Source organism: Rosa chinensis, chromosome 6 (assembly GCF_002994745.2).
Source record: "Rosa chinensis cultivar Old Blush chromosome 6, RchiOBHm-V2, whole genome shotgun sequence".
NCBI classification, from domain to species: Eukaryota; Viridiplantae; Streptophyta; class Magnoliopsida; order Rosales; family Rosaceae; genus Rosa; species Rosa chinensis.
The window spans coordinates 45,806,378-45,818,146 of record NC_037093.1 but is presented as its reverse complement, the minus strand read 5'-3'; the positions used below and the strand labels follow the sequence as shown (position 1 = coordinate 45,818,146).

The 11,769-nt window shown below is 36.2% G+C and overlaps 2 protein-coding genes across 2 annotated transcripts; one reads left to right on the top strand and one right to left on the bottom strand.

The window, feature by feature from the left end:
• Positions 1-5,516: 5,516 nt before the first annotated feature.
• Positions 5,517-6,257, top strand: LOC112171419. Its single transcript, XM_024308605.1, has one exon. The coding sequence runs from the start codon at positions 5,517-5,519 to the stop codon at positions 6,255-6,257; it is 741 nt and encodes a 246-aa protein (XP_024164373.1).
• A 780-nt stretch (positions 6,258-7,037) lies between these two features.
• LOC112171418 (spore wall protein 2-like) lies at positions 7,038-7,586 on the bottom strand. Its single transcript, XM_024308604.1, has one exon. The coding sequence runs from the start codon at positions 7,584-7,586 to the stop codon at positions 7,038-7,040; it is 549 nt and encodes a 182-aa protein (XP_024164372.1).
• Between the last annotated feature and the right edge of the window lie 4,183 nt (positions 7,587-11,769).

Below are 11,769 nucleotides of genomic sequence, written 5' to 3'. Positions count from 1 at the left end.
CCTATTTGGGCTTGTTTTTTCATTTTCGTTGTTAGTTTTATTGCGCCTTTAGTGTGTAATAAGTCTCTACATATTTCTTTTACGACTAATCGGGCTTAATGCTTCTGTGAGCACTCTAAGTGTCTTGTTTGGCCTAGTGAGGCGACGATCCACTGTTAAATTGTCGCTACTGTGGCAAGATGAAACAAAGTGTCGACAGATTATTCTCCGGTGGCAACATAGTAGGAAAACTATGAGTTTGGTAATTATAGTTCATTGTAATCAAGTTATATTTCCAGTATATCATCGCTTTGTCGAAGCAAATGGAGTAACATGTCGAGCACTCTTTGCTAATTGGTGCTTGTTATAATACATATATTTTATATAGACTCCTAATATCAATTTGAGATGTTCTCTAGATACTTATTGTAGTTAGGGGTTTAGACTCAATGCTGCCCCCTCCCCCCAAGCCGCGCTTCCTCTCTCTTGTATTCAACAATTTTATTAATCAAAACTTGAGAGTAGCTGCACCAACCCTTTATTAAAAAAAAAAAAGTTGTGACAATTACGAGAGCGTCATTTTTGTGCATAACCTCTATCTGGTTGTATTTTGAAGTTTCTAAACTGAAATCACACAACTAAGATAGTATTTTCATAAACTAAATTAAGTACCAGCTAATTTGTATATTTTCAAAGAATAAAAAAGTTATTTTAGATGTCCAATACCATTTATAGCTAGTTTAGGATTGCTGTGACTTTGAAAAAAAATTGTTGCTGCCTGTGTTATGAGAATAATCAGCTGTGAATTAAAACAGTTTCATGTTTGGTAAATAATACTTAAAGTGCTGCCAGTATATAAAACAACTTCCAAGTGTATAATCTAAAGTGACTTCTAAAAGTAACATTTAAGTTGCTTTTAAGATATGCTAACAGTGACATATAATTTTCAATTAAAATTATTTTTTATTTATTTACAAAACATATTGTGTTCTAAAATTTTAGACAAAAGTTGATTTTTTTTTTAAAGCGAAACAATCCCAAATGAGATCTTAGTCTAGTAACATAAGGGAAATTCTAGTGTAGTGGTGGGTATCTCATACCCACATTTACAAAAGTGAGAACAAATTTTGTTGTCAAAGTTGTAATTTGAGTCATACTTTGTGTAATCTTAGTTCTAATAATGGTAATTACACCTCTTACGACATTTTACAAGTTTTTGAACAAATTCGTTGTCAATGTTGTAATCTTAGTTCTAATAATGGTAAGAATGCGGCTATTGCCACCCTACAATTTTCTTTGTTCACCCTACCTACTCATTACACCCTACATTTTAATTTTAATTATTAAACTTACTTATTTAACCCATTTCTCTTTCCAAGAATACCTTTTATAGAAAATTACAAAGAAATGTCACTTTGAGACTTATATGACTCATAAGACCACCTAAATTGTTTTGTACACATAAGGCCATTTTAGGGCCCAAAACTATCAGCTCCTTTTTATGCTATACCTATTTTACCCTCACCTATCTATTATTTAAATTTCTGTTTCAGATTCAGTTACTCATTCTCTCTCTCTCTCTCTCTCTCTCTCTCTCTCTCTCTCTCTCTCTCTCTCTCTCTCTCTCTCTCTCTCTCTCTCTCTCTCTCTCTACCGCGATGAAACTCTCTCTCTCTAGCAAACCGTGAAGCTCTCTCTGTCTCTCTCTCTAGCTCGCTCAGGAAGACAAAGCTCTCTATCTCTCTAGCTCGCTCAAGAACTCTTTCTCTCTCTAGCAAACCATGAAGCTCTCTCTCTCTCTCTCTCTCTCTCTCTCTCTCTCTCTCTCTCTCTCTCTAGCTCCGAAACGAAGATGAAGCTCTCCCTCTAGTTCGCAACAGTCTAATCGATCATTGAGGTTTAATTCCATATCTCTGCACTCTGTTTAGCTTGATTTTTACTTCGATTTCATCACTGTAATTTCATTTTTGTTTTGATTTGATCTCAACCTTCTCTCTCTACAATTTGTTTAGCTTGATTTGTATTTCAAATTTCATCAATGCGATTTCATTTTTGTTTTGCTAAACCTAAATTGTGCGTAGCTTATAGTTAAATTAGCTGTTAAATCATGCGTAGTTGTTCTGATTTCATCACTGTATCAATCATGTGTTTTTGTTGAAAGTTGATTGCACAATGAAACTGTTGTGCAAGTTGATTGTTCATAGCTATCTCTGTTAACTAATGCAGGTTTTAGCTGATTTGTACAGTCAAAGTTACGAATGCAGTTTGTAAATGCTACTGATACAGTTCAGAAAAGCAACTAACAGAATGAAATAATTCTACATTTGCTGTTTTGTTATATATTCTTTGGTTTTTCCTCTTGCCTTTTAATTCATATCAAAACTAGAAGCTGATTGCACAATGAAACTGTTGTGCAAGTTGATTGTTCATAGCTATCTCTGTTAACTAATGCAGGTTTTAGCTGATTTGTACAGTCAAAGTTACGAATGCAGTTTGTAAATGCTACTGATACAGTTCAGAAAAGCAACTAACAGAATGAAATAATTCTACATTTGCTGTTTTGTTATATATTCTTTGGTTTTTCCTCTTGCCTTTTAATTTCATTTTTGTTTTGATTTGATCTCAACCTTCTCTCTCTACAATTTGTTTAGCTTGATTTGTATTTCAAATTTCATCAATGCGATTTCATTTTTGTTTTGCTAAACCTAAATTGTGCGTAGCTTATAGTTAAATTAGCTGTTAAATCATGCGTAGTTGTTCTGATTTCATCACTGTATCAATCATGTGTTTTTGTTGAAAGTTGATTGCACAATGAAACTGTTGTGCAAGTTGATTGTTCATAGCTATCTCTGTTAACTAATGCAGGTTTTAGCTGATTTGTACAGTCAAAGTTACGAATGCAGTTTGTAAATGCTACTGATACAGTTCAGAAAAGCAACTAACAGAATGAAATAATTCTACATTTGCTGTTTTGTTATATATTCTTTGGTTTTTCCTCTTGCCTTTTAATTCATATCAAAACTAGAAGCTGATTGCACAATGAAACTGTTGTGCAAGTTGATTGTTCATAGCTATCTCTGTTAACTAATGCAGGTTTTAGCTGATTTGTACAGTCAAAGTTACGAATGCAGTTTGTAAATGCTACTGATACAGTTCAGAAAAGCAACTAACAGAATGAAATAATTCTACATTTGCTGTTTTGTTATATATTCTTTGGTTTTTCCTCTTGCCTTTTAATTTCATTTTTGTTTTGATTTGATCTCAACCTTCTCTCTCTACAATTTGTTTAGCTTGATTTGTATTTCAAATTTCATCAATGCGATTTCATTTTTGTTTTGCTAAACCTAAATTGTGCGTAGCTTATAGTTAAATTAGCTGTTAAATCATGCGTAGTTGTTCTGATTTCATCACTGTATCAATCATGTGTTTTTGTTGAAAGTTGATTGCACAATGAAACTGTTGTGCAAGTTGATTGTTCATAGCTATCTCTGTTAACTAATGCAGGTTTTAGCTGATTTGTACAGTCAAAGTTACGAATGCAGTTTGTAAATGCTACTGATACAGTTCAGAAAAGCAACTAACAGAATGAAATAATTCTACATTTGCTGTTTTGTTATATATTCTTTGGTTTTTCCTCTTGCCTTTTAATTCATATCAAAACTAGAAGCTGATTGATAGACTGATAGGTTCGCGGTGCAGCGGCACGCTGCTGTCTTCATTTTTCATTATAATACCAATCTTTGTCATGTCTTCATTTTTCCTTTTTGATTACATATAGTAGCTTTGTATAACTGTTATAGTGCCTTTATCTTTCTGTGGTAGTAGCTTTCTTTTCCTCTGCTAGTATTCATTTTCAATCTGATTCCAGTAGCTTTTCTGTTTGATATTGCGAATAGAAGCTAATTATTCTTCCTCTAATGTGTAATTGCAGTAACTTAGCCATGGATGCAGAACCTTATGCGAGGTGCACGTATATGTTTGAGACGATCATGTTCGTTCTTGATATGAAGCATACGTTTAATGATATTGTGAGGGAGGTCTCTATGGGTTTTAATAATTTGAATCTTGGTTCATTCTACTTGAGGTATTCTTTCCCTGGATATAAAAGTTGTGTGTTATCAAGTGATATGGATGTGAAACTGATGTTTAGGTGTATGTTTGATTTTAAATTGAATTATGTTGATATTTTGGTGAGGGATTCTAATGGGAGCACCATTTTGGTGCCTTATTGTGGTGGGACTAGTAGTTTTACTTCTGCAACAACATCTTTGGATGATTTTTCATGTGCTTCTTCATGTTTGTCAGTGGGTTCAAGCAATATTATTGATGCAAGTGAATACTTGGGGTGTTATAGGCCAGAGGCTCCAAAGAGTTATCTCACTCATGAGTGGCAGGGCTTTATAAGGCATGAGGATCAAAAGTTCGAAGGGGGAGTGTTAGAAAGGGAAAAGTTGACCAAGTTTGCACTTGAAACTGGTTTTCTTTTCAAGTACACACGGAATACCTCAAGTCGTGTTATTGCAGAGTGTGCTAAGAGATATTCTGATGGTTGTCAATGGTCTATTCGCGCTTTGAAGAACAAGGTGAATGGCTTTTTCTACATAAAGAAGTTGAATAATGTTCACACATGCAAAGGAGTTCTTAGGCAGCAAAAGAGTAAGCTTTTGGGGTCTCATGTTGTGAAATCGGAGATTGCTAATGAGTTGAAGTCCAATCCTCAACTCAAGCCTAAAGAGATTGTGTCTCGTTTCAAGCATTCTTTTGGTTTAGATGTGTCTTATAGGACTGCTTGGTATGGGAAGGAGTTGGCTAGAAAAGTTGTCCATGGTCATGATGGTGACTCATATTCTCAGCTGCTTTGGTATCGTGATGCTATTTTATCTAGTAATCTAGGCTCTTATTGCATATTGGAAACTGATCCTTTAAGTAATCATTTCGAACGTTTCTTCATTTGTTTTTCTGGTTGCATTGAGGGTTTTAAGTCATGCATTCCGCTTCTGTTCGTGGATGCGGCTCATTTGAAGAGTAAGTATAAGGGATACATGCTCTGTGCTACTGGAAAGAATGGAAACCAAGGTATGTTTTATTTTGTGTCCTCTGCTCTGTGCTCAGTATCTTGGACAGTAGCTTTATATACCTGTGATAGTATATATCTATGCCTATGATAGCATCTTTCTGTACCTATATCAGTAGCTTTTAAAGGGTCAGTAGCTTCTGTTTCAGTTTCCATTTTCAAATACTAATTATTTGTTTTATCTTTTTTTGCAGAGTTCTTCCCCTTTGCATTTGCAGTTGTAGATTCTGAAAATCATGCGAATTGGGATTGGTTTTTTGATCATCTATATAACATCTTGTCTCCACAAGGTAGAAATGTGACTTTTGTTACTGATCGACACAACAGACTGTTGAATGTTGTTTCCAGGGTATTTCCAGATTCTCCTCATTCATACTGCTACTACCACCTTAAGGAGAATGTTAGAGGTGTGTAGCGAAAGCAATCTGAAAATTATTTTGTTGACAAGATTGTGGAGAAATTTATGAAAGTTGCTTATTCACCTACCTTAGCAAGCTATAACTTCAACTTGCACAACCTGAAGAAAGAAGGTGGTCCGCCTATTGAAGAGTTTCTGCGATCTTTGCCGTTGGAAAAGTGGTGCAATGCGTTTTTCAAAGGAAACAGGTATGGTGAAATGGCAAATAGTGTTGTCGAGTCATTTAACAATTGGACTAGAGATTTGCGTGAGCTTCCTATATTTGAGATGTTTGAAGGCTTAAGGGTTAAGGTTATGGAGAATATGTCTGAGAGGAAGGTTGCATGCAAGAGGTGGACCACTATTTTGTGTCCTCCAATGGAGGCTTTGTTGAAGAAATCAATGGATATTGGGCGGCATTGGGCTGTTAGTATGTCTAGTGAGACTGTTTTTGAAGTTCATTTTGATAAATCAGTGGCTGTTGATCTTGGGAACAGCACTTGCTCTTGCCGTCAATGGCAAATTAATTCATTCCCATATTCACATGCTCTTGCTGCAGTCCAAAAGGTTGGAGTGGAACCTGTGTATAGTTACATTGAGCCGTTTTACACCTGTCAAAGCTACATGGATTCCTACGCGCATGGTATTCATCCTATACCAAATATGGGGAAGTTTTATGAAGATGCATCTAGTTCAACTTCTGTTGTTAAGCCTCCATTGGTTAGGAGGCCATCCGACCGGCCAAAATCTGTTCGAATGAAGTCTGCAGCAGAAGGAGGCACGAGGAGGCGTATCAAGTGTGGCTGATGTGGTGAGTTAGGGCGCCACAACAAGATAACGTGTACTGCGCCAATCTGAAAGCTGGCAGTAGTACATGAACAGATGGTGTATCTTTTTACAACATTAACAATAGTTTTCTATAACAATTTGAGTGTCTTTCCATACCATTTGGAGTAGCTGTTACTATACTGTCATTCTTTTACAGAGCAGAGCTTTTACTTGTGTTGGCAACTGTAAATGAACAGAGTATCTTTATACAACATTAACAGTATCTTTTGATCACCTTTGCAGTATCTGTTTATATGATTGGGAGTGGCTTTTAGTGATGATGTAATAGCTTTTACTATATTGGCATTTTTTAACATTGAGAATAGCTTTTGAGATTGATGTGTAACTTATGAGTGTCAATCCATGAAACTTAAAAAATTTCTACATCCACAGAAACTTTGTCTAATGGTTTCGACATAACTTTCAAAACAAACCTGGAAATGGACATTAAAGAAGAAAATTAATGCTGAAAGTAACAAAATAGACATCAATTTCCATCCAACATTAAAGCTGAAAATTAAACATAAGGCTACTGTTAACAGTTCGTAAAGCCACTATCAGTACTTCAAAATACTACTGTCAGCCCGTCGTCATTTTCATAGCCTAAAAAAATCTGCTGTCAACATAAAGGTACTGTCCACATATGAAAATCTACTTTCATAGCCTAAAAAATCTACTTTCATAGCCTAAAAAATCTACTTTCATAGCCTAAAAAATCTACTGTCAGCACTGCATAAAGCTACTGTTTCCGATTATCATCTAATGCCTGTTGCCGCTCCTTGTTCTTTTAGTGGTATACGTGAACTCCTTGTCTTCAGTAGCCTTCCTTTTTTTGTTCTTGATTCGATCCACCATTGAATTTCTGTTTACAGCTTGCTTCTTCCCCTTCTTCAACTTTTTAATTGGTTCTGCTTCAGGTTCTGCTTCTTCAATAGCAGCTTCTTCTTTAGCAGCAGCTTTTTTCACCCGTTCCATTCTCCTTGATTGTTTCTTTGTTTCCTGTTTCTGAGAAGACCTGCCTTCTTTATCTTTTCTTATTGATGTGTGCTTCTTTCTGGTTGTTCTCACCTCAGGTTCTTCTTCTTTGTCTTCATCATCATCTCCACCATCTTCTCCATCAACTCCTTCTCCAGCCTCTTCCTCACCATCTTCACCATCGGCTCCTTCTCCACCTTCCTCACCATCTTCACCATCAGCTCCTTCTCCACCCTCTTCCTCACCATCCTCACCATCACTGTTACTGTTAATCCTCTTGAGAATCCAACATATCTTTCTCCAGTAGCTTTCTTTCCATTTCCAGCAATTCATTTTCCAGATTGTGTATCATTTCTCTCTGCTGCTCAATGACGTCCTCCAAGTTCTTTTTTTCCTTCTCAATGGTTGTAAAAACTTTTCACTTCTTCAACAATTTGTTCTGCAAGATCTGTATCTTCCTTGTTGCTATATTGTCTTCCTCAAAGGCTTTGTCCAACATCTCCCAATATCTATCATTCTGCCTTGCTAGCTTTTCATTCTCTTCGGTCAACTTCTTCAACAAGCCTTGAGTTTTCTGGTTTTCTTCTTGTGAGAGACTCATATGAGTTGTTGCTTCTTCCAACGAGCCTATTAAGTCCTTCATTCTCTTCTGACTTTCTGCTTCTTCTTTTCGCCGTTCTTGGGTGGTTTTCTGGTGCTGTATCAAAAAATAAAAATAAAAAATCACATTAAAAAGCTACTGAGGTGGTTATAAAAACCTACTAACATAGCTATACAAAGATACAAACTTGCTCAGAATTGATTAAACGAAACTGAAAGTTTGTTAGCTACTGATTTGAATACAAAAAGCTACTCAAAAATGGTTAAAGAAAGGGCTACTGACATAATCATACGAATCTACTCACTCATCCATGAAACTGAAAGCTTCTGAAATTTTTAAAAAGCTACTGATGAGCTTAAAAGAAGCTACTCAAACAGTTACAGAAAACTACTAAAATTTTCAAAGAAAATTAATTGGGTCTAGATCACATAGGCAGAGAAAGCTACTAATTAACCTAGGCAGAGAAAGCTAGTAACCTAGGCAAAGAAAGCTACTTACCCAATCTCCAAAAGTTGGAGTTACAAAGTCTTCCTCCCTCAGCTCTTTATCTGATGCTACTCCTCTGTTTCTTCCTCTGATGTTATTCATTGCCACTTCCAAGTCTTCCTCAGTCAGCTTTCGATCAAACATTTTCTATTTTTCATCAAACAAAGTACACACCATGTTAAAGACTAGAACAATATATTTCTAAACTGATTTCTTATTGCAAATTTATTCTTTATTTTTCTTTCTTTACCTCTATCTGCTCGTTGGTTAGTTTCTCCATTTCTTTGTGCAGCTCGACGAGTGACCATCTTATGAAATTTGGCGACCCTAATTCATTTCTCTTGATTGCTCCTCCCATCTTTGTCTTCTCAGCTAACCAATACTGTTACATAACAATAAGAAAAACATTAATTTTGAGGGCTAAATCTACTGATATGTTAATGAAACTAACAGTAGTCGTTACTTACCATGATTAGCGGCAAACAACCTAACAAATTGACATCTTTGTCTTCCTGCTTCTTACTTAGACCATTGTGCAGGTGGTCTAATACTAAGGTTGCCCATGAATATCGTCGCCAAGAATTCCATTCGGTGCAAATTTCTACCAACTTCCAGGACAATGTAGAACCTGAGGTGCAGAACAAGAAGGATACGAACAGACTCATGACGATTAGCTATGCCACCTCACTTGCGACTTGATTCCTTGTGTCTTTCAAAGATTCGGCAAGTGCACTATCGACCATCGCTTTTGTCACTTTCTTTGCATCTCCAAAATACTTGTCGATGATGCGATTCTTCGTTGGCTTCTGGTGATGCTTGTTTAGCTCGAATGTGACACCTTCCAATCGCATTCCAAGGCAGATAGCTACATCTTCACGGGTTATTTTCAGTATCCTTTCCCCAAGCAGAAACCCTTTCTGATTGACGTCGTATGTCTTGACCATTCTATGAATGTCCTCATCTACTTTTCTGCATTCATTGTCTTTTAAAAGCCCATGATGGAAGACATAAATGATCTCCCAGAATGGTGTCCTATTCAACCTCAACATTACATCTGGACTGATAATCCCTTTGTAGGTTTTCATCTTGTCATTGAATGACTGTAGACTTGCTCTATACTGTGGTGTTCGGTCTCTATGTTCAGCCATTTTTCCTTCTGCAAGTAGATACAAACAAAGCTACTGAGGCTACAAACAGAAAATTACAACACTACACCAATTTTTCAATCAGACGACAGTTTTTCACTGTCGTTTGAGTATAAGGTTTGATGTTGTCTATCTCAATGCCGTCTGATATATGAATCAGACAATACCAGAAAACTGTCGTCTGATAAAATTTAGTACAACAGCAGTTACTACCCAGTCTGTTGTCTGAATACCACAAAGAACAACAGCGGCTTATATACTTACTGTTGTCTGAATTATGCCAGACAACAGGGGCTTATATGCTTACTGTTGTCTGAATGCTGTGCCAGACAACAGGGGCTTATATTCTTGCTGTTGTCTGAAGGCTGTGCCAGACAACAGGGGCTTATATGCTTGCTGTTGTCTGAAGGCTTAGTCAGACAATATATACTTGTAAATCCCATTGTCCATCTATTGCTGATACTATAGATTTCTCTAAAAAACTGTTGTTTGTTGTTTTACTGGACAATGACTTTCTCGTTCTTTTAGTCCTTATAGTATTATAGTTAGATGGCTCATACAACAGTTTTTGTTAGGCATTTTGCGATTATCAATTTTGTTAAACATCATCTCAAACAAATAAGTTCAATATGCTTATTCCATATTTCCATACAACAAAAAATAAACCTGGTTGAAAATTGGAATAAAGTAGCACAAATCTGGACGGTATAATTTCAGAGATGCCAAAAGACTTGCACCATACAAGATATGGTATACAAGACATGGACTTGTATAAATATAACAATTGTTCCATATATGGGAAGCAGTAAGCTTGCAGGGCTTGCTTTTCCTCTATGACAAGCAGCTTGCTTCCTTGGAAGAAATCATCTGCCAACAACAATATCCAGAATTGTGTTATTCATGGAAACAAGAAAGTTCTACTCTGTTAACTTTTGCAATGAGAAAACTAAAAGAAAGAGTGTAACAGGGAGTGAAACATGAGCTGGATTTGACAAATGAAAGGTGTATCCAGTTATGTTTTTTCTAGTTTATTTGCAACTGACAATTCTTCTTGAGCAGAAACCAAAATGAGAATAAAAACCTATCTAAAGGAGAAACTTGCAAGTTACCACTAGAAGTAATTGTGTTCTTACCATTATTTTGTTCGAGGAAATGGCTCCAAGTTTATGTAATGCTTTCTTCAAGTCATGAGTGCCATTGATGGTGGGCAACTTCTGTTCTCCATCAGTAGCCACCAGAATTGTAAGCTGATCATCAAAATTCAACGAGAGAGAAAAGAATAACATTTCCAAGCCTATGTGCTGAACCATCCTAGAACTAGCCAACTCAAATCAAAACAATAGAAATGATGCAGACTTATCTGGATCTTACCACTATATATTCTTTGTGGATTGCATTAGGTGACTGGCTTTTTGAGCGCTTTTTGAAGTTGTTCACATTGGCAAGGGTCACTTCGTCAAATTTAGCCGCCTCTTCCAAAGAAAAAAGTTTGAAGCATTATCTCAGATTTTCGTATAACCTACAAACACGTGAGATAATTCATTTCATCAACATTTCTAAGATCTAGTTATATTTTCTGTTTTGATCCATACATATCAACGACGGTTTATTCTCAAACTCCAGGAGATGAATTGAACTTACAAATGAATAGCTTGAGATGCAATGATCAAGATTTCGAAGCAAAGCTGTCATTGCCCCTGAAACCAAAGGAGTAAAAATTGCATTAGGAAAGAAAAATAGAAGTAAAAAGAGTAGCTTACTGGCCTGACTTTTTGAGTATGGGACTCCTTATCAGAAACTAATCCTAAAAGCTCCTTGCAAATTGTATTATGTCAATTTTACAAGAAAGAGATCAGTAGAAGTATACTTCAGGGGTTCACATTTTATGGGACTTATCAGTTATCAACAGTGTGCGGTCATCAGATCCATGATATACGTGTCACTACAAATGAGTCAATAAGCTGAAACAGGAATAATGTAGACAGGGAGACAAAACCTTCTGGATCTTCCCACAAAGCAATGAACCAGCACACTGCCACCAGATCTTTTAGCTTCCTCAATGTAATCGAAACACTCATCAAAGTGCTGTTTTATGTTCGTACTTGGTCCGTCAGAAACTACCTCAATTTTGAAAAAGCATCATAAAGTAAAAAGAAATTTCAGTTCCAGAAGTCCACCTTTGCTTGAAACAATATCAAACTTATGTTTTAAAGGGTTCAGAAACTCTCATAGGTTCAAGGCATTAGATACTTATATGGAGTTCTGAGGGATTGTCATGATGTAA

Bases quoted from the DNA above. Each gene is read 5' to 3' on its own strand.
- LOC112171419 (XM_024308605.1), top strand. From the start codon at position 5,517: ATGAAAGTTGCTTATTCACCTACCTTAGCAAGCTATAACTTCAACTTG.
- LOC112171418 (XM_024308604.1), bottom strand. From the start codon at position 7,586: ATGAATTGCTGGAAATGGAAAGAAAGCTACTGGAGAAAGATATGTTGG.